Source organism: Myripristis murdjan, chromosome 9 (assembly GCF_902150065.1).
Source record: "Myripristis murdjan chromosome 9, fMyrMur1.1, whole genome shotgun sequence".
NCBI classification, from domain to species: Eukaryota; Metazoa; Chordata; class Actinopteri; order Holocentriformes; family Holocentridae; genus Myripristis; species Myripristis murdjan.
The window spans coordinates 20,610,769-20,633,378 of NC_043988.1; the positions used below are offsets into that span (position 1 = coordinate 20,610,769).

Genomic DNA, 22,610 nt, shown 5'->3' on the forward strand with positions numbered 1-22,610 from the left:
GTGCTGACTGAAGATAAGTTTTTCCAAAGTGTTAGCACTGTTGTTTCAGTACTAGGGGAAAGGAAGGAAGTTATTTGTGAAGAATGACCTGTTGTACTGAAAGTGTCATAGTTCATCGGTGTCGTATGAGCACCTTTTTTCCCCATTATACCTTTTTTTTTTTTTTTTTTTTTTTTTTTTTTTTTTAAATCACAGGCTATCGCTTACAATTTACACACTTTGCGATAAATGCATGCTTATTTTTTCCCCAAAACAAATGCGTTGCACGGACTTAAAAGTTAAAACTTGTTTTCCGGGTTTTCTATCGCCGTGTTATGATTGGCTCAACCGCCAGTGACGGTCCCAGTAGCGAGCGTCTGATTGATCGACACTGACTCGATAACGGAAAGCCACGCAGCGCATGAGCGGAAAGTCCTCCGACCTGCACCAAGTGTCCGTAACTTCTTCAGTAAATGTAAGTTAATAAAACAGTCACGCTATAAAGCCTAGCTGATAGCTGAATTGAACGAATAAGTGCGCAACTTCGACGTTTTATCAACCAGGCGGCATATTTGTCAATGGAGAAATGCAGCGTTGTCGGTATTGTTTATGAAATATGACGTCTGCTGGGGGGAAACTCAAGGGCTTAAGTGCCTTGTTTTCTCCACTCTGTTCTTTATGTGGGTTTCTTGTCCAGTTTTGTCTTTTTTTTTTTTTTTTAACGAAATGTGCAACTGGTCTACTGTATGATCCACGGACAATATGGTGCCTTCCCGCCGACCAGAAATAAAAGCCCTTATCCGAATCATTTTTTTCCCTTTCAGAGTGGAGAGAGTGGATGTGATTCACCACAGCAAGAACAGTGAAAATGAATTTCATTCACTAGGCCACTATGTTTGTGCGTCACACTGTGTTCCATTATCGGATTGATAGGGAACATATCATTATTCGCTAACACACGGCACTTCAGATGGAGGGAAAGGGCTAGAAGGCTTTTACGTGAATGGAAGTAGACAGGGAAGGATATAATTTACTTTGGTTTTAATAATGGGCATTAGATGTGCCCAGGCTGAGCAAAAGTCCAGTAACGTTAGCGCTGTGAAGCTCTCTCTCTCTCTCTCTCTCTCTCTCTCTCTCTCTCGATCTCTGTGTGTGTGCATTATCTGGGCAGAAGCAGACGGTGTTGTGCAAGCCCACCGGATGTAAACCTTTAAAACAGCCACGAAAGAGGCCTGGGACATTTCGATGTGGTTACTAGTGTGGCTGCAGAGGTTGCATGTCCAAAATCGCCTTCCTTTTCACTTTCTCGCCCTCTCTCCTGCGTGACCCGGAAACTGATGTATGATCATGTGAAATCTCTCCACGCCGCTTTATGGCGACAGGAGTCCACTTCCATGCAAGGTGCACAGATCACAAGAGGTTAATGGGTTTATCCTTCCCAGAGAGGACGTCTTGTAAAAGTTTAGGGCTGTGACTTCACCACGATCAATCACGCCCCAACTGTGACATCACTCGTCGTTATGGAATGAGCCATGTGGGCTTGGTGACACTGCAGTAGTAAAAAAAAAAAAAAAAATGTATTTAGGCCTCCAACGTGCAACAAAGTGCATGTAAGTGGCACTTGTGTGTAGGATGGGTCTGTCTTGATTCCCATATGTCAGCAGTTGTGCAGGAGTCCGATTTGGTGGAATTGGACCCCCTGAGAAAATGAATTTACCAGTGTAGGGTGACAAAAAAGCTCATCCATGAGCACTGAAGTGTTAATTATCAAATGAACACTGGCAAGATAATACGAATATGACTTCTGTATTTTGTGTTGGCTTTTCATTGAAATTTTGATTGTCTCAGACTGTAGTGTCACCATGAGCTACATTATTACAGTCTGACTTCATCAGCTGAATATTTTCAGTTTTTATGTATTAAATAAATTGATCCTCCTTGTACCCAAATGGCTTCCGATCACCCCGTTCCCTCATCTCCTTTGCTCAATACCTCCCTCCTCTCCTTGTCCTGTCTGCTTCCCGGCAGAAGAGAAGCGGAGTAGTGAAGAAGCTTTTGTATGCATCCAAGGAGAGAAGTTTCACATCTGTGTCTGAGACCTGTCATAAACTGTCTGTGTTAGACAGGACTACATGTTATCACACAAATTATGTTGATTTGACTGTTGAAATTGGAGGTTTGTCTCAAAGCTTTTCCATCCTCCTTTCCTTACCACTCCTCCTGTATACAAGTATATTTCTTGTTTCTCATTATGCACCACTTGGTAATGGAATACCCCCCATATCCTGATTAAGGGATGCAAGTCTAAATCCATAACGTTTGTTCTTAAATTCTTAAAATCTCATGGTGTTGCCTTAAAGAGACTAGCTGGTCGAAAATCATGTCACCTTGTATTCTTTATACATTGTTTTATATCCTCTGTATCTTTCGTACGGTGTTATACTATCTGTTTTGTTAATACGTTTGGATATTCCATAATATTTTCTGGCATATGAACTGTGTCTTTGGTAAAGTGGTGTTGGGACTTGTGATAATGCACTTTAAACAAATAAAACTGGAACAAACAGGACTTGAACTTCTAACAACAACAAGCATACAACCCCTGCACATATGTGCCGCTCTGACAAAACCTTAAGATTGTGCCAGCAATTTACACAGGATTTACACAATCAGGAATTGTATTTGTATTTGTTCTCCAGGATAATGGTGGAAATTCTGCTTTGTATATGACAACCACACCACAGTGTCTTTGTGGGTGTTTGTGCATGCTGTATATACATGCTTATACTTATTCATGAATGTCGTTCTAAGTGTATTTCTTTTCCATACAGTCTTCATCATGGAGCCGCCTCTCTCTCCCCGTGACTCTGGCCGTTTCGTAGCGGAGCGGAGTAAGGACGTGTTTGTAGAGAAGGAGGGAGTGCAGAAGGTGGCCGAGATGCTCTACGATCTCCGCGCCAGTGACGAGCTCTCTGCCAAAGGTTGGAAGAAGGCCAATCCGCTGGCCCCGAAACCCACCTCTGACCAGGGGAGTCTCTCAACAAGCAGCGCTGCCCAGAGAGCAACGGCGCTTTTCACAGCATGCACTACTCATGAGTAGTGAAGCACGGCTTCACAGCATATCTCTTCCCACGTGAACGATCTTGAACGATACGTTTAAAATAGTTGTCTTTTCAGCTGAGCAAGGACCATTTTATTCACCTTTACATTACAGTTTGCCAGTTGATTTTTACTTTGCATCTTTTGTGAAAGTGTAGATAACAACAATACTGGACTAATAATGCAGCATAGATGATGGAGGACATTTTAAGACTATTAATGTGATATATTTTCGGAATTTTTCCTTCCCTCCTTTCATCACTTGTGAGATTAAATCTTTGTATTGTTAGCGTTTTCTGTTCTTAGTGGTGTCTAGTGCAGTTTAGTGCTATGAAAGGCAATTAAATACCTTTCAAGATGCACTGACAATTTGTAATTAGTTGAAAAAACGCCTCCAGTGGTGAGCAAGTAAAATGGGAGATTTTATTATGAATAGTGTAACTGTGATGTGTAATTGGCGGTGCTTTAAATAGCTTTTCAAAAATAATGCAAATTAAAGTTGCTAAAATCGTAAAGCTTTATGAAAACTTTATAAAAGCATTTTGTGATTGGGACACGTTGGTGGCTGAGAATTCCCTAGAACTTGGAGCTGGAGAGAGCATCACACACTCCTGTTTGGGCCTTTTGCTCCAAAATGTTGTACAGCACAACAAGAGCCTCCTTTTTTCACGCTCCTTCATGGAAATGGAATCCCTAATTTTGACAATTGTAGTGCCATGCTGTACTCGCTGAGTTACATACAAGCCTGTATTTAGTAATTTGACAATTGGTAATTTATTTGTTAGAGAACAGTGTGGCTAGAGAGGAAAAAGCCACACTGTGTTCTGTTGTCACTTCTGCAGGGACCTTGTCATCTGGCTGTCTTGGTAATTATTCCATTCATCCTCCAATTTTCGCATGTTGGTACCTGAGTAAGGCTCTGTAATGACTTCATCTGGATCTTTGGTAAAGGCTATGATTACCAAAAATGTGTCGATTTATCACAAATATCCCCCCTTAAATGCTCGCTAGTGGAGGCCTTTTTCAGTTCACCACACAGCTGCAGCACTTTGTTCGAACTGTGAGCTTAACCCTTATTTTCTCATTCTGTCGTGACAAATTCCATCTTTCCCACTACAGGCCCTCAATTGGGTGTTTGTGATGGATACTATGAACTTCTGCTTTTGGCCAGATGATGAAAACAAGCCATTTGAGGTGACCTACAAAAAGAACACATATAGAGGCTACATGAGCATGTGCGCCGCTGTCAAGAGAGCCATGGATGAAGGTGAGAGCACGTTGGGACCAAAGCCAAGTCTTTGATTTAGTGAAGAACGTAAAAAGGTAGAGATAATGTGTTAACACCAGATTTTTTTTCTTGGTGAGTGGAAAGGCTTTCACAGCATTTGTATTGGATAATGAAAAAGGTGGGTTTGCACTCCAAGGGTAGTACATGGAATAGTGTCTTGTTCTTAAATTCATTTAACCCCTACTCATTAATCTCTTGAGCAACAGATGCTTATACAAGCCCCTTTTCAAAGGTTCAACATTTCTCCTCCATACGAGTTTGCTGTAATACACATTCCTATTGCCTCCTCATTATGTATCTGCCCTTCACTTAGACTTGCACTGCTAGAAAATTGGTTTTAGCTCTGCATGTGTCTTTGCACCATTCATAATTACCATGAATGACTCAGGATACGAATCAATCATGTCTCATATGGACCGTTGCTCTCCATGGTTGTTCACTGTGGCCTTTATAATTATATGAAATTCTCCTGGAGGAGCGCAGGTAGCCAGCTGCAGAGTGCGAATCTCGGGGTTTTACAGTGTGAGTTTAGAATGAATTATGTCTTTGGACTTCTCAGCAGAAATGACAACTGTGGAGTTAATTTACTGTCATTATAGTCAACCAGAACTTTAACTTTATGCTATTATTAACACTGAACATTTTCTCTGAGTTATTTTTTTCTGCAGTGCCTTTCAGCTGTGGAGAAGTCCTACTTGTTCCCATCCGTTCTTTCTCTTTCCCTTGCTTCTCAGGCATACCCATCACAGATCCAAATTATTTCTCTAAGATGACTTTAGAGGAGTTGGCACATGTCCTGCGATCAGACAATGACACACCCATACCGTTGCTCAAGGAGCGCCACCAGGTATTACACCAGTGTTACATCTTGCCAGTATTTTACATGATATGGTGTGTGTGTGTGTGTGTGTGTGTGTGTGTCTATACACATTCTTATGAACATGATAACTCAAGAAAAACACATGATCAAAACGTCATACATTTTTGTGATTAATATTTTATTAGAAGTTTTCCTTTAGTAGACTATAGCCACAGAATACAAATCAGCACAATACAATATTATATCAGTTTCGTGATATGCAATTAGCTCTCACCTGCAGTTTCAGATATAATATAATCACGATATGGCATACATGTTCAAGTGGGGCAGTTTTATGAACTTATTAGACTGCTTTAGCTGTTATATCATTTTACCTCAGTCTGCTTTGGCATAATATCTACTTTACTAATTATTGTTAATGAAAATTCTCTTTTTTGTAAATATGTGACGAAAGCACCAATAATCCGAGTCCTAGAGCTACAGTATCGTCACAATATCGATATTGAGGTTTTTGGTCAAAGATTTTGTGGTATTTGATTTTGTCCATTTTGCTTAGCCTTGAAATAATAAATAAATGAATAAATAAATTTGAGGTTTGGGTGGCATCTATTTTTTCATACCTTCATGCCTTCCTGACCTTTAAACTGGGGTATAGGGTATATGACATGATTTTGTCTAGCCTACAATGCTATGTCTAATATGCAATTAGCCTACTTTGACAAGTCTTACAGGGTTCAAATATGTACGGCTGATAGAATAATGAATAGATAGGAAATAAGCGCCCTTCCTCCATGGATTCAGTAGACTTTGCTGGCAGCCCGGATGGCACTTGTTGCCACAGTGGATGCAGACACATCAGTGGGCTGAGCGGAGGTGATGTGGTAGTGGCAGACTGGCGCTTGAATAAAATTATGTAGCTGATAAACTCTTTTGTAGTTGGAAGAAATCACAGCAGGGTGAAGTTATATGTGGCAGTCATTGTGACTAAATCCAAAATACTTTTTTTTTTTTTTTTTTTTTTTTTATACTAGTCCCCCACTTCTTGCAGTTGCTGTCTTTCTCAGCTCGGCGGCCAGTTCCACCAGTAAAACCTGTCCTCTGGGGGCACATGCTGAGCACTACAATACATCACCTCAATACAGCATCTCCGTATCAGTTTAATAGAAAGAGGCACGACAGTATTTTTGACAGTATTTAAAATCATACCCTCAGGATTTCTAAATACCCTCAAATAACGTAATATCCTGATAGCATCCAAGCCTAATAAATATGTCAAAAACATAATACTTATATCACAGTAGAGCAGACTATCTGAGTAGATGCTGTAGCACCTTACTGCAGAGATTTCCATATAAATGAGGATATACTGGTATAACTTGAAGATACAGAGTTTATATTATAGTTTATATTCATGTGTTGCGTTGGCATAGAAACTTTTTCGAATTAATGCAATAATTAGCTTCATAATGAGCTCATTATCATAGCTGGTTATGTTAATGGTGATTATGGCAGGACGTTTGGGCAGCGTCTTGTTTTGTTAAGTGCTTGTTGTTTGAAAACTTCATAAGCAAGCTGTACTTTATGAAAAATGTTTTGTTGTGCTAACTCGTGCTCTAAGCAGAGAGACAGTTATCAGTCTTTATTGCTGTTGGGTGTTTTTTTCCACTCGGCTGTACTTTCTACCTTGCCTCGTTGTCAGCACCATAATTGCGTTCTCAATAACATTCTCTCATGTGCTGTTTTTATACTGTGACCCGGACTGTATTCCTTCTAATATAAGAGGAAATTATAATGCTTACCAGCCTAATCATCTTTGTTGCTAAAGTTGAACACATCACCTGCTGGATATATTTATTAAGGTGTTGACTGAAGGTGGCCGCGTGCTGCTGGAACACGGAGGAAGCTTCCGGAGCTTTATCACCCAAGCCGGGAACGACGCCCAGAAGATGGTGGAATTCATCGTGGAAAAGATTCCCTCCTACAGGGACGAAACTACATATGAGGTTAGAGTGACAGGTGCAGAGGCGGAGAGAATTACATGATATTGTGAACACACACATACATGTCCTTCTGTTGCACATGCTGACTTAAAGTTTTCCTTTTATTTATTTATTTATTTATTTATTTTTTTATCCCAACTTTAGCTGTCATCAATACTTGTCAAAACTTAACCCTCACTCTGAACATTAACCAGTCTCTAATTCCAAGACTCATGCTTAACCTTAAAAATAACCTATGTTTTATTTGGATCTGGAAAAAAAAAAATCTTCGCGTGACCACTTTTCTGTAATGGTTTGGACATTTTGAATCCATGAGGAAATAAAAACGTAGAACAGTACTTCGAAAATACATATAAGTGCATGTGATCAGTGCTACAGTCACGCATGGATCGTTCAGTATAATATGAAATGGAGAACTTAAAACAAACATTGATGTGTGAGTTCCATCTCCTGGCCAAAGGCAGCGTGGCAGGCAGTCTCTTGCTCTATGCATATTACATTGATACAGAAACATATTATTCTCTGCACACACATGGACACCATTGTGTTACCTTCACATAAGCATATCTGTCAATCTGTGAATAGCTATGAATTTTCTGCCGGGTTAGATAGAAAGATGGAGCAATAAGAGCAGCATGTACAACCAGAGTGTGGAGTTGGCCCTCTGTGTGTTTCAGGGAAAGGCAATCTCATTCTACAAGCGAGCCCAGATCCTGGTGGCAGATTTCTGGGCCACCATGGCGGCCAGAGGAGAGGGAAACATCCCCAACATGGACTGTCTCACTATGTTCGCTGACTACAGGGTGCCACAGGCCCTTGTGTATCTCGGGGTGCTACGATACTCTGACTCATTGATGCAGGCACTTAAGAAAGGTGAGGCAGGAGTGTGTGTGTTTGTGTGTTGATGTGCATGTGCAGATGTGTGTATGTGTAGTCCTGAATTGAGGATATAAGTTACTAACATATCCACTGTGTGAGTGTGTATGCATGCATTTCTCTGTTTGTACAATAGCAAAACAATAGTTTAGAGTAGGGATGCACTGATATAGAAGCAGACTGTCTATATCAGCTGATATCACCTTTAAAAAGTAATATTTGCATTGATCTGATCTGATAGTATTAGCAGTGGAGGAAAATCGATATTTCAATCAGTGTTCTTTTTTTAAACACAAAAAACAAAAAACTTAATTATTTTAAGACAGGCCTGTCTGACAAGCTTAACCTGTGTTACAGCTGCCTTTGTATCATGATCTTTCAGAAATACATATTGTTTGCTTACACACATTCTATGTGTTTATGTATTGTTTGATTTATACAAGGCAAATGAATGAGCTGGAGGAAGAAAGAGAAAGCTGACTTGAATAAATGCATATATTATGCAGCTGCTCACTCCCTTCCACAGCGTGCCTGTTTTTTATGTCCTTCCTTTTAAGCTTTTAACTAAAGTGTGTAACATCCTCTCGCGCGCTCTCTCTCGCTCTCTCTCTCTCTCTCTCTCTCTCTCTCTCTCTCTCTCCCCCCCCCTCTCTCCCTCTCCCTCTCTCTCTCTCCCAGGTGAGCTGCTGGCTTCCGGGGACAGGAGAGAGGTTGAGATCCGCGGTTGCACTCTTTGGTCTGTGGAGCTGATCAGAGATCACCTCTGCAAGCTGGTGAAGGAGCGAGACAACGAAATCTGCAAGATCAACTCGGCAATCATTGACTTCTATTTGTGGCCTTATGCCAAGCAGAACCATAGAGAGATGGCCCACATCCCCATCCACCACACTCGCTGTATTCACTACTGACTGACTGGTGGCAGCGTTACATCCAGTGCACTGCTCAGTGTCAGGGCCGAGCGGCAGTAACCTTTCCTGTGGATGAAGCTCAGCTGGTCTCTGCACCAGCAGCTCAAGTTATACACTCCTGTCAGTGTTAATGTAGCTTGTAGCACTGTTGCCAGTCCCCAGCAGCAAATAACAGAAAGTGTATTGTCACCATTATGAAGATTTTTTTTTTTCAAGGCATGACATTCATGCTCCCTCCAGTGTGAAAAGCTAAGACATTTAATTTATTCCTATTTTTTAAAGGGAACAATGACATGAAATTGAATAAATCATATTTTGACATCATCTGTTCTTGCTTGATCTTGTGTACTTAAGAATGGTATATCTTTATATTGACCAGGTCCTAAAATAAGCCTTTAGACTGGGTTTAGTTGAGGCCACGATGCCCAAGTACTATAATATGTTTTGACAGTGGTGTCACCACTTGCAAATTCCTTGAACAAGTTCAGAAACCTTAGGCAAGAGTTCCCATTAAAACAAATTAACATCTATTTCTCTAAAAGAGATCCCTGGAAAAATCCCTGTAATTTAATATAATTCATATCTGAATGCCAGGCATGGATGTGCTTTTAATGTTTCTTAAAATAAGTCAGAAAAATACCATTTCCTGGAGAAACTGTGGTTTAGATGAAAGCAGAGAGGTGTGCTTGTTTCAGACTTAATTATTTTATCAAAACAGATTTCACTATGAAAGAGTAGTTTTCAAATTTTAAGATTAACCTGCAGTCACCAGAGGTTAAACTACTGTGGTTTATCACTTCTCTTACTAACATAGACTATGATAATGTCAGTGTGTGTTCTCAAGTCTATTCCACAGCTTATACATCTATATCAGTCTCATGGTCAGCATTTAAATTTTCAGCATCAATATGTCCTTATCATTCTCCATATTCATATTACTGCTAGTGCATCCATATCAGATCATAGAAAAAAATACATCAAAGAAAGGTGGGGGTGTATCAATGAACCAGTTTTCACCCAACCCACTTTATTTTTACATTCATCTGTATGCTGTCTTAATGATTATAATAAAACTTACATTGAGATCCATGACTAGGCTAAATCTTTCTAAAAGTTTAACCTTTAAGCTATCACATGACACTCAGGCCTATATGCTTTTTCTCCCATTCTTTTTTATGGGGAAATGAAAAATTGAGAACAACATTGACTAAGTAGGTCACAAGAATTAATACATACTGAGTTCAAAGTATGAAGTATCAAAAAGTTGAAATGGTTTAGATCTCTCAAGTATCTGGCATGTTTAAAGTTGAAATGGCGTCTTATTTATTTATTTGGGTCAACATGAATCACTATCAAGATCAAGACAGCAACTACTCTTCCCGGGGTACATACAAATAAACATTACATTGTATCACAAAACATAATCTAATCCTAATGTAAAAATGTACAAACTACATTTAAAAAAAATGAATCAACAATAAACTTTCAATAATTATCATAACAAAAATGGCAGAGTACCCACACTCTCTCAGGAGATAATCATTATATAATCAAAAAATATTTGATATAGCTCTAAAATAATATAGTATCACTAAAATCAACAGCGTATACAGTGACTGAGAAAATAAAGATTTGTGAGGATGAGGAGGAGATAAAGCACCGTCTGTAGGTGGCGCTGTTGTCTCTGTGGGCTGCACCGCCGGCCCTCTTGAAACCCCTGTGCTAACTTCCTTGGCTGCTGCTGGCACGGCGGCTTCGGTTTCCCGGGCAACCGAGCAGCGACAACAAACTAACTGTGACAAAGTTAACAACGCGGACTCATAACGGTAAACTAGCAAAACAAAGTGGAAATATTGGATGTTTTAACTCGGTGATACGCGTGTAAACTCATATCTATCTGCTACTGTGGCTGACGCAGCAACTTTTTGACCACAAATAAGTTTGACTCCGACTCAGCGACAGGTGCTGTTGTCACTGGACCTAGCCAGCGGGCGACATGAAAGGTAAACTCCATAGAAACGCGTCAACATAACAAACTAAAGACATATTGCTGTGAACATGAATGAGGTGTGTGTCCGGGTGGCGGTCCGAGTCCGTCCACTGCTTCCCAAAGAAGTTCTCCACAACCACAAAGTGTGTGTGCGGGTGGTGCCGGACAGCACTCAGGTGATGGTTGGCACGGAGCGGGCCTTCTCCTTCGACCACGCCTTCGGGCCGACGGCGAGCCAGGACGACGTGTACGAGTCCTGCGTCCGGCCCCTGGTGGAGTCACTCGTTGAGGGCTACAACGCCACAGTCTTTGCCTACGGACAAACCGGATCAGGGAAGACATACACATTAAGAGGGGGACATGTCGGTAAGTTGATGGATCAGAGGCGGAAACTAATTATTGAGACAGCAATTAATCTGTTGCCACTATGCTGAAAAAACCCCATGAGGTCAGAGGTACTGAATCAAGCAGAAGATTAATACCTGCACAGAGAGATGAACATTACAATGCAAAATGCAAGTTCTCCAAGGTGCAAAACTAACAAAAAGGCTTTTTAAGGGCAGAGAAAGGACAAAGGCAGGGTAACTTCAGAAAATGTTGCTAAGCAACGAGACAGTCTCTGCTTTAGTTGAAGGTCATGAGAAACATTCCTTTCCTAATAAAGATGCGTTAATTTGTATCACACATTACCACAGATCTACTGGTCCATTAATTTAGATTTCCAATCTGATAACTTTTGCTTGTAACACCTCTTGTTTCTTTTTTTCAGTTGTTTTAATTTCATTTTTAACAAGTTTGACAATGGGATACCCACACCTGAATCAACATTTGGAAACTGCCCAGTGTTGAAGTTTTGTACTGCAAGTCTCTGAGCTGCAGGTTGGGTGCAGCTTTGCCAACCCCACCACTCCACCCCATGTTTTTTTCAGTCAGTCTGTGAATATTAATGGACAACACCAAGGTCAACTATACTTGCCTGACCATCAGTCTGCAGTTGCCTCATTATCATACCTGACAGCTGAACTGTACCAAGAGCAAGCCAGCCTAGTTTATCATCATTCATACTGATATATTGCCATCATCACTGCTCAAATAATCTCACCTTGTTTACATTCCCCAGATCCTGTTTAAATATTTGAACTTTTTAAATTTTATATGCATACATGTCTCCTCCCCAGCATCACTCTTGGACGAGCAGGGGGGTATTATTGACCGTGTGGCCCAGGATGTGTTTTTGCTGCTGGGGCAGAAGAAGCAGAATGGGGCCGCTCAGACAACAGTACGGGTCTCATATATTGAACTGCACAGGGAGGAGCTGCGAGATCTGCTGGAGCTCCACACCAATCACAAAGAGCTGCATATTAGAGAGGACGACAGGGGAAACACAGGTAATAATCACAGCGGGCAGTGCTTTTGACTTGCAGACCTGTATATTTCACATGAGGGATTATGAAAGAAGATAAGTACGTTATGTTAGTTCTTACAGTGGCCATGATTCACCCAATTTCAAGCAAAGCAGAATGAAAAATTTGCCCAGAATTCTGGTCCTTTTTAAAATTATCTTGTTTTTGCCTGTGTTACTTGTATAATGATAGCAAATGATGATGTCTTCTCAGAGAAGATGAGGAAAATATTTCAAGTTTCCACTGCTGAAAGTTTTAATATTGTGACTTTTTGTGTTTGTGTTTTATGAAACCTGGTTTGACTGGTGCCTTCATTGTGTGTCTCCAGTGGTGATGGGAGCCAAAGAGGTGATCGTAACCTCAGCAGAGGAGTTCCTCAGCATTACTGACGCAGGCAATGCCCTGCGCCACACTGGCACCACAGGCATGAACGAGCACTCCAGTCGCTCTCATGCTATTCTCACCATGCAGCTCACCCAGCACTGCCATGACAGCGGCTCCTCCTTAAACACAGCCTGCTCCTCCAAACTCCACCTGGTGGACCTTGCAGGTTCAGAGCGTGCAGGGAAAACAGGTAACACTGGGACACGGCTCAAAGAGTCTGTCTATATCAATACAGGCCTGCTGGCGCTGAGCAATGTCATCCGTGCCCTCTCTGACTCTGGCCGAAGTCGCCGTGGCAACAACAGTAACATCACACACATACCGTATCGTAATGCAAAGATCACCCGTCTTCTGCGCGATTCGTTGGGAGGCACCGCCCATACACTGATGGTGGCTTGTGTAAGCCCATCCCACCACAGCTTGACTGAGACTCTCAATGTCCTGCAGTTTGCAGCCACAGCACGTCACATACGTAACCGTCCCGGAGCAGTATGTTCCCGTACAGAGACGAAATCCTGTTCCACAACCTGGGACCCCGGAAAAGCTCGTCTAGAGGAGCTGGAACATGAAGCACATATGCTAAGAGAGCTGCTGAAAGAGAAAGAGAGAGAGCTGAGGAGTGAGAGGGAACAGACAGGGGATAGAGTTGTGGGAGAGGAGAGTTTGAAACACACCAGTCAGATGATGACACCTCACAAAATATCTGACCCAGACAGGAGGCTGAATCCAGAGGATCTGTCAGAGTACCGCTTCCTGGCCCAGGATGCTGCAGCTTTATTTGAGGACATCTCTAGTCCTACCCTGTGTCCTTCTCTTAGGCAGCGATTGCAAGACTGGCAGGAAAGACTGATGGCTGTCAGCCACTCTGATCAAAATGATGATGGAGACGAACACCACCATGTAACCATACTACAGCTCAGACGAGAACTCAGCAAATGCCAGGTAATGATCACAGCTAAAAACGAAATGTTGCCTCACTGTTAAAGTTCTCGAAAACAGGGAAATACACACACACACACACACACATATATACACATACACACACCACTGAGCATCTAGAAGAAGCCCATTCAAACACAATGAGAACATGCAAACTTCACACAGAAAGGACCACGCCCAAGATTCAAACCCAGGATCCTCTCACCTGACAGACAAGAATCACGCAATGTGAAAGCAGTGGATCAGGTTATCTAGATGGACAGTGATGCTACTATGTTTTATTAAAACTGGAGCTGATGAACACATTGTGAAATATTCCAAGTCAAGGTAAATCAAGGAGTAGTAAAAGTCAAAGAGAACTGGACCTGTCTGTCTTGAAGATGTTTTACCACTCATCCATGAGGCTCCATCAGTTCTTTGCTTATCATTATTTAAAGGTTTAAGTAGCTGGGACTCCCTATGAGTCATTAGAACTGATAAAGCCTTTTGGCATATTCTCTCTCACTCTCTCTCTCTCTCTCTCTCTCTCTCTCTCTCTCTCTCTCTCTCTCCTCATCACTCACTCTCACTCACTCTGCCCTTCTCTTTCAGGAGACTCTCGCCATAGATGAGCAGGTGTTGGAGCAGAAAGATGAGGAGCTGACGCAGTTACAAAAAGAAATAGACAAACTTCACGAAGAGTGCAAAACCCACCTTCAGTCCTTAGAGGAAGAAAGGGAACGTACTCGTATACAGGTGGGGAGATGAAGAGTTCGTAGTGCAGCTGGTGAACAACTTTTTAAGCAGTGCAAATAGACATTGATGGCTAATGGGGACCTGCAAATAGGACAAAATTAAATCAGATAAGACAGAATGCCAAAGTATTATGAAAAAGTACTTATAATCATAGTTACCATTGTGTGTGTATTTAAATTATTTCAATTTTTTGAATTTAATGGAATTAATGGCACAATTCTCTTTGTATTTCACTTTGTGTGTGTGGGTATGTGCACATTTGTGTGTGAATCTGTCTAGACTGAACAACTGGTAGACCAGCAGATTTTGATTAATCGTCTTCGCAGCAACGTAATGACCTTCAGGGGTGCAACATCAGGGGCATCAGAGGAAGCAGGGAACTCTGGGAGCTCAGCCAGGAGACCCCACAGTGTCCCCCTCATCAGACACAGCTGTGGCCATGGACCTGTCAGAAAGGTAGGTAACCAATTAATGTTGTGTAAAAACTGAACCACTAAAAAGCATGTTTGCCCGTTGCGATACAGCTGGTCAACCTTTTTTGTATGAATGGTGTGAGGATGTATTATTTTATTTTAGGATTCTGGTCTGTTTCATCTGACAACAGGCTTATCTTTGTCAAACAGCAGAACAGATCTCTGTCCTGCATTTCTTCAAGCCTATAAAGGAAAATTTATCATCACAGGAGCTATAGGAACTAGCAGCTAGATACAGTATATTTCATCTGTCTAAAGCAGGCAACAAGTCTCACAAATATCTGAAGTTGTAGGCCTCAGGACTATCCTGGCATGTGCCTTTTAGGCATATATGAATAATTGAAGGGTGTGTATGCATATGTTTTTACATTCATGTGGTGTGTGTGTGTGTCTGTGTGTGTGTGCGTGCGTGCGTGCGTGTGCATGTGCGTGCGTGTGTGTAGATCCACACCAGTCCCCCAGCCCATTCATTGGAGAGGGTGCTGGCAGCCTTTAAGATGCGTAGTCATCTCCTGCTGGCTGAGATTGAGGAGAAAGACAAAGTTTACTGCCCATTCACAAAACAGCAGGAGGAGGAGAGTGACGGTGAAGGCAGAATGGAGATCAGGTGAGAGACTGTGGAATACAATCGTACAAGCCACTACTAATTCATTACAACAAACACAATTTCAACCATTAACCATGCAACAAAAATTTTGTTTCACAAAAATAATGTTGTAGGATTAATGAAGATTAATCATTTAATTTCAAAATTAAACCTTTATTTGATACATGGGCAGTGGATATTCACTCTGCATGTCACACTGTGTAACAATATGTAACAACCCTGCATATCATCATAAACTTTCATTCAACAATTTTTATTCAGTGCTTTAAACATTTGTCTAATTAAATGGTGCAAACAGTTGCTCTTTGAACCATACATGGACCAGCCGACAGAGGAGAGCAGCTCAGAGCTCCAAGATGGAAACCCAGTCAGCACAACATTCCTTGGTAGACCCAGGTACATGAGGCTCTTGAAGCGTAAAGGCCCTATGCCATTGGACAAGCTAGATAGGCATATCTCCCTATTTTCAGCTCATATCAGAGTTGCCTTATGGAAAAGTAAGATCCAAAACCTTCTCAAACTAATCAAGGTCTTTGTGTTGCATACTGGGCATGCTGCTTCACTGTATCTACACTTTTTTTCTTTCAAATTGTCCCCTTAGTGCTTCTAATAAGCTATAGCTAATAATGTCATTCACTTCCAAATAATTTCTGTGACTGTATCTTTTCAAGGTGTCATGTCTTATCCTAGTCAAGGAGTTGTTCCATTTTTAACATTGTCATTGAATATTTCTCCTCAGGGGCCGAGGAGACCCATGCCAAGCAGTATGATCTGAGGAGGGCAAGACTTAGAGCCAGTGTCATTCAGAGAAGGATCCAAGATCTGTCAGTCAACATGCGCATGAAAGAGGAGCTCATCAAAGAGCTTCACAAAACTGGTGTGCTCATATTATTACTTGTGTGTTTGAAGCTGTGCTTGTGTCTGCTGTGTGGTGATATCACTCTCTCATCTGAAAGGGGAATATTGTCATTTGTGTATGTGCCTATTCCTGTATGTGTACATATTTCACAGACATATACTCTAAATCAGATGAAGTCATTCTTCACATAAGCAGTTGAAACTCTATCCACAGTTACATTTGCTCTGATCTTGATCCATGTATCTCTACATGTTTCTTGTGTTTGCATTTGACAGGCAAGGAGACCCAAGCAGTGAACAGGCCAGGCAGGCTCAGAGGTAATGGCCGAGACACTGATGTGTTGGCACGGCTTTCCTTGCAAAGCCAGCAGGCCCAAGCAGAGCTCCACCACAGCCTGCAGCACATGAGACAACAGAGGGCACAGCTGCAGACCAGCCTCAGGCAGGAGAGGGAGACTAGCTACGCTACCAAGGAAGTGGACCAAAATGGGGTTTGTTGTGCACTGTTTACAAATGCACACAGTAACATTAAGCCTATGGTATGGTCAAAGCAATAGCTGTAGTATACAAGTATACAGCAGCTGATAATGTACCATCAAGCACAACTGACATCCTCTCAACACACAGCACTCATTCAGCTGATTTGTCTTTACTGGAAATAATATATTGCATAGCTCTCAGGTTTTGTATTATTTGTGCGCCACTTAGCATAGGTGAGTCATTAACAACTGCTTTGGTTAAGGATTGTTTGATGCTCTTTTGTTTGGAGGAGCTGAGGGCAGAACATTTGACTGTTTGGAAAAGAAGATTTGAAGATTCAGGAGAAAAGGTAAAATATTGTTTTAATGTTGAGCATTCTGTTACATTTTGAGTTCCTTTTACTCTTATGCACCCCTCCAAAAAAATTTGCAATTTGCTCATGGTTCATGAACACACATCTTACTCTTTTTCTTCACCCTATTATCATCCTCTGCCTATCACTCTTCCCTCACTTCATCTTCCTGCCTGCTCCTGTGCCTTTTTTGCTTTCCTGCTTCTTGACCTCAGGAACATAACACGACCTGGCTGGAGGTTGAGGAGGAGCAGGCCTTGCAGAAGAGACAGGAGCTGCAGGAGCTGGAGGAGGAGCTGAGGACAAAGGAGGAGGTGCTGCAGCGCCGGGAGGCCTGTCTGCAGCAGAGAAACAGCCTGAGGATCAAGAAGCTACGCTCCAGTCAGGTGAGAGTATGTTATATGTGGTCGTGCATGTCTGATTTCTTCTGAAAGTGAGTTAGTTCGTTTACCTTGACTGGTAGTAATATGTATTGAATAGAATACTAATAAAGACATTAATACTGATGAGAATGAAAACTAGCTTCATATGCGTACCACCTGTGAGGAAATTAGCAAATCATGTGAGAAGTTTTTAATATTAAGATGAAAATCACCACTTAGACGGACGACATAGGGTTCATAGACATTACAAATCGTTTGTTTACAGTCATAATAACTTGACCATGGTCTGACAGGATTCATAATTTGGGCATGGAAAACAGTAAAGTAAGAAAAATACAAGGTTGTGGATTTGTAATACTAAGGGGGTTTCATCTCGACTACGGTCTTGACTGATGAGTCTACAGAGACGATTTGAATAGTTCTACTCACCGCTACATTTTAGTGGCTAAAGGAATCTGCATTCAAATAGTGCCTTTTCTTAACAAATAAGCTTAAGAATTTCTCAAATATCTCAGAGAAACATTCAATACTTACTAGGGAAAGCATTTATAATAAAAACTGTATAATTCAGTCATGTCTAGCTGGTGCCCAGAGCCTTGTGAAAGCTACCATTGAAAACAACTCAATGTTACATTCCATTTGTCCCAATTTGTCCCAATTCTGTCTGCTGAATACGAACATAAGAGAAAAACTTTGAAAAGTAAAAATGAATAGTATCTGATTTCCTAAATTTTGTATTCTTTGTATATACCTTTGTGTGACTCTTGTCTGTCCTATTTCCAGGCTCTGAATCAGGACCTGCTGCACGTGTCGGTGCGACTGCAGTCCGTGGAAGAGGAGCTGGTGAGCAGCAACAGGGCGGGTCGGGGTGGAGGAATCACCACAGAGGACCTAGAGAAGGAAAGAGAGGCACTTAGAGAGAAGAGAGATGCTCTGGACGCACAGCTTAAAGACAACAGAGTGCTCACTGCACAGGTCAGAGAAAAGAAGCAAATGTGTATAAGTGTGTGTACTTGCTGTGCATTCATGTGTCTGATGGCACTGCATATGAGCGCTGAAAATCTGAGACCATTTTAGGGTTGCAGAGATTTGGGAGAATGTCATAGTATCACGCTTTATCTGTGTCCCAGGCCTTTTCTTATCTATTTGATTTTGTCATGTTCATCTGTGCATGCTGATTTATAATTTGTGTCCCTTTTCATGTGTGTGTGTGTGTGTGTGTGTGTGTGTGTGTGTGTGGTTGTGTGAAGGAGGAATATTCCATGCTGCAGCTTGAGGAAGCTATAGAGGTTTTGGATGCCGCTTTGGAGTTTAAAAATCGCTCCATACAGGACAAACAGAAGCAACTGTCAGTCACAACCTCTTCCTGTCAGTCAAACAACACTGAGCCTGCCCACCTCTGTAATGTTATCAGGAAGCTGAATGACCTCTCACCATCCGAGGCCACCGAGCTGCTTGTCAAGTACTTCAACAAGGTAAATTGCACACTAACACATACACACATGAAAACAACAATGGACAAAATGCTGTGTCATGCTGTAAAAATGGATGTTCGAATGAATGATAATAAGAATAATGAGGAGAAGAAGAAGAAGAATAGTAATCAGATCAGATGAGGTCTCACTGAAGACATCTAAAACTTGGCTCAGTCTTTTATATAAAAAGCAGGTTCATTTGTTAATTGCCGTTTTCACTTTTGAGTTTTTCACACAAAATAATGAGCCTTGGTACGAAAATACCTGATGTCACCATCTTTCCACTCCCAAGTGCTTTTAGTTTCAGTGCCATAAGACTCTCCTCCGTTACCTGTCAGATCTCTCTTAATTCGTCAAATTACTATACAATGGTTCCTGATTGGTATCTGTCTCTATCTATTTTTCTCCCTTCCCTCTTCCTTCCTATTTACAAGTGGTGTGCATGTGGCTGTATGTCTTGTGGCCGCAGTAAGCTGAAAACACACTTCATTCATTGTGAAAAATTGATTCTACAATGGTTGAGATGAAAACTGATTGCTGTTATAATCTCTTTCTGTTCCAGCTGGTGTATTATATTTTTTCTCCTCTTCTTTGCTGCCTTCCTTTTCTCTCCAGGTGGTTTGCTTCGGTGTGAGTCAGAATTGCAGCTGCACTGATTATTTTTGTTACACTGATTAAACTTTACCCCTCCTTCTCTTTGTGTCACATCATCCATGCCTTACATCCCCCTCCTCCCGTCTGTCTAGCTGATATATTTATAATACCATATTAAACTGTATCTCATTCTCTCCAGGAGGCATGTCTGCAACATGAAATACTATTGCACCATGATAAACTAAATTAATTTTCTTTCGCTCTCTCCTAACATCCTCCCTCCCACCAGATTTCCTCATTTCTTGTCTTCTCTCTCCAGAGGTGGTGAAAGTAAAAGTGACACGCCCAAATACCTTTGTATTTATAACATTTATTTATTTGTTTTTCTGCATTCTGTTTTTCTTTCCTCATCCCACTTCCTCCCTTCTCTCCAGGTTGTGTGTCTTCGTGAGACGGAGCGCCGTTTGCAGCTGCATTGTGAGGAGCTGCAGCTGCAGGTTGAAGAGCAGGAGGTGGTGCTGAGGGAGATGGAGAATGCCTTGCAGTGCCTGGCCCTGGACACAGACCGCAGGCTCATCCAGCAGCACCGAGATCACCAGTCCAGCATCCAGCTGCTGTTGCGGCAACTTAAAGGTGAGGAAGTTTGTTGAGCCTGGACTAAACCACACTGTAGGGGAGACGGGCCTATATGTCATCATGTCAGTCGGTTGTTCATTCCGAACTCAATTTGGTGGCTTGCCATGAAATTTGGTGGCAAACTGTACTTTCTAGTGGGTCTTGTGGAAATGTAACCACCTTAAATCTTCCTTACAAGCAGCATTAACACTGAATTTTTAAAAATGAAATGAAAGTGAAATTGAAATCTGTTTTGTTATCCTCCCTGATGTCCTATTTTGTGTTGCCATTATGTGTGTGTGTGTGTGTGTGTGTGTGTGTGTGCGTGCGTGTGTGTAGAAGGCGGCTCAGGAGAGACTGAGCAGGCCATTCATGAGAGAATTCATCAGCTGGAGAAAGAGTTGTTTTTCTACAAGAGCTCTACCCGCCAGCTGAAGAAGAAGCTCAAAGAGCTGCTCAGTGACTCACTACAGTCTGGCGCTCAGCCCTCACACACACAGACCCAAACCCATCCTTCCAGCACAGAGACACACAATATACAGATATACTCAAAGCCAACCGATTGCCAGACTCACACTGAGCAGATACAGACAAAGGCACACACTGAGAAAACCTACAATAAGCTACACACTGAGCAAATACACAAAAAGACACACACTGATCAGGCAAAAACAAGCCAGATACAAACTCCCACTGAGAGACATGTACACCAGAACTCTTGTGCCTCATATTCTTTTAATCTCCAAACACAGAAAAAGGCAAAGGTTTCTGCATTCACCCATCCACACTCACACCAACAGTCCCAGGAAGGAGGGCTGGGCCACAGTGGGGACGGTTCAGAGATGACGCCGGTTCGTCTGTCTCGCAGAGAGCTGAGACAGATCCACCCTGCTGAGCTGCAGGTCTGTGGTTCTGCCACAAGAAGGCGCAACTCTGTATTGGACACCAGCACCGAGACATTACTAGAGGACTCCATAGAAATGTCCAGAAGCACTAACAGATAATGCATTATCAATCATTGGGCAATGGTGCATTCATAACATTTGAGCTGCAAAACATATTACCTGAGGAGAAAAACATTTTTGGTATGTTAAAATGTTTGTTAATGAAAAAAATGCTTGAAATGTTTTCAGTGTCACAATCAGACTCTTGTCTGTCTTCTCATTTATCCTCCTTACTTGGTCATCTTAAATTTTGCAGATTCTGGTTGTCCTCAATGCACTCCAATTATAGCATTCACTAAGAGATGGAAAAATCAGGGATGCACAGTGTCGTCATGACAACGGTTTGAGCTTGATATAGCATGCAGTGAGTTTTCAATAACTTGGCAGTACTTTATTTACGAAAAGGAGTAAAACCAGCCATTTTCCTCCAGATCTAGGCCATTGTCACTTCCCGTGACAGCGCTGTCCATTCTGTGTTTTCCCCTTAATCAGCATGGGAATCATAATGTTCAAGATCTGGATAAAGAAATAAGATGAGTTGTAACAACTTTCAGCAATTTTCAGACTTCCTGATTCTAACATGCTCAGTCAGAGCCAGCAATATTTTGAGGGTTCACCAGTCCCACCAGCCCTCCCATCCTGTCAATAAAGTTTGCACTCAAGGTAATGTGAAGGCCTTTTAATCAAAGCAGGGGTACAATGGAGGCATCTCTAAAGCAGTATTCATCACAGCAAGTCATATCATAGGTCACATGAGGCTACGGTCATTTTGGCCAATAATAAACAAATAAACATAAATTCTTTTTTCTTTTTTTTCTTCTTTTAAAAAATTTGATTTTATAATAGCCTTTGGAGGTGGTTCACCTGACTGTAGGTTATATTTTATGCATTGTTTATACAATGAAAAAGTACCACCATCTGGAGTACAACTATGCAATCCCTACAGTTTTTACACTGTTGACTTAGTTGGCTATGGTTTAGAGAAAATCAGATCATTAAGTTATTGTTAGAATCATACAAATGGTGTGCATTGCACTTGACCAACTGACTCTCAGCACTTCTTTTGACATAACGAAGTGGATGCAGCCTCTCAGTGGTGTGATCCTGAAGTGCCTTTCTTACTTGTTGCAGAGTTCACCTGTTTAGCACTTAAAATGCCTAGCTGTGTGCATATTAGTTTGACTCTGATAGCTTTCTCTACTGCAACAATTATATCAAAACTGCGCAGTAACAAGTTAAATTTGGAGTAGTAATAGTTTTTTGACATTTTATTTATTTTTTTTAAATTGATATATCTCAACTTAGTCAGAAATTGACTGCTGTGTATTTTATTTTCTGCTGTTGGTATAGTTTGTAATAACAATCAAAGCCATTAAAAATGCTGATCACCATCTCTCAGAGTTTTTGT

The 22,610-nt window shown here is 41.5% G+C and overlaps 2 protein-coding genes across 4 annotated transcripts; both read left to right on the top strand.

Annotated features, from left to right (window-relative positions):
• Positions 1-317: 317 nt before the first annotated feature.
• qng1 (Q-nucleotide N-glycosylase 1) lies at positions 318-9,294 on the top strand. Its single transcript, XM_030060794.1, has 7 exons — positions 318-454; positions 2,811-3,007; positions 4,198-4,345; positions 5,101-5,213; positions 7,046-7,189; positions 7,864-8,059; positions 8,741-9,294. Exons 2-7 carry the CDS (start codon positions 2,819-2,821, stop codon positions 8,968-8,970), a joined length of 1,020 nt encoding a protein of 339 aa, XP_029916654.1. The 5' UTR covers positions 318-454; positions 2,811-2,818; the 3' UTR covers positions 8,971-9,294.
• A 1,485-nt stretch (positions 9,295-10,779) lies between these two features.
• LOC115365672 (kinesin-like protein KIF27) lies at positions 10,780-22,565 on the top strand. 3 transcript variants are annotated; one of them, XM_030060782.1, is made up of 15 exons: positions 10,780-11,326; positions 12,139-12,348; positions 12,692-13,689; positions 14,278-14,421; positions 14,701-14,877; positions 15,338-15,501; positions 15,800-15,897; positions 16,241-16,378; positions 16,636-16,850; positions 17,129-17,188; positions 17,407-17,577; positions 18,358-18,549; positions 18,825-19,049; positions 20,078-20,276; positions 20,598-22,565. In XM_030060782.1, the coding sequence occupies exons 1-15, from the start codon at positions 11,029-11,031 to the stop codon at positions 21,260-21,262; spliced, it is 3,954 nt and encodes a 1,317-aa protein (XP_029916642.1). In that variant the 5' UTR covers positions 10,780-11,028; the 3' UTR covers positions 21,263-22,565. The 3 variants fall into 3 exon arrangements, with proteins under 3 accessions (XP_029916642.1, XP_029916644.1, XP_029916643.1); XM_030060784.1 differs by having other exon boundaries at positions 18,828-19,049; XM_030060783.1 differs by having other exon boundaries at positions 17,132-17,188.
• The last annotated feature ends 45 nt before the right edge of the window (positions 22,566-22,610 follow it).

Excerpts from the sequence above, each read along its gene's own strand:
- LOC115365672 (XM_030060782.1), top strand. The coding sequence starts at position 11,029 with ATGAATGAGGTGTGTGTCCGGGTGGCGGTCCGAGTCCGTCCACTGCTT. Across the intron at positions 15,898-16,240 it reads ACATTCCTTGGTAGACCCAG|GGGCCGAGGAGACCCATGCC; the intron begins GTACATGAGGCT and ends ATTTCTCCTCAG. Across the intron at positions 16,379-16,635 it reads CAAAGAGCTTCACAAAACTG|GCAAGGAGACCCAAGCAGTG; the intron begins GTGTGCTCATAT and ends TGCATTTGACAG.
- qng1 (XM_030060794.1), top strand. The coding sequence starts at position 2,819 with ATGGAGCCGCCTCTCTCTCCCCGTGACTCTGGCCGTTTCGTAGCGGAG. Across the intron at positions 4,346-5,100 it reads CAAGAGAGCCATGGATGAAG|GCATACCCATCACAGATCCA; the intron begins GTGAGAGCACGT and ends CTTGCTTCTCAG. Across the intron at positions 7,190-7,863 it reads GGGACGAAACTACATATGAG|GGAAAGGCAATCTCATTCTA; the intron begins GTTAGAGTGACA and ends TGTGTGTTTCAG.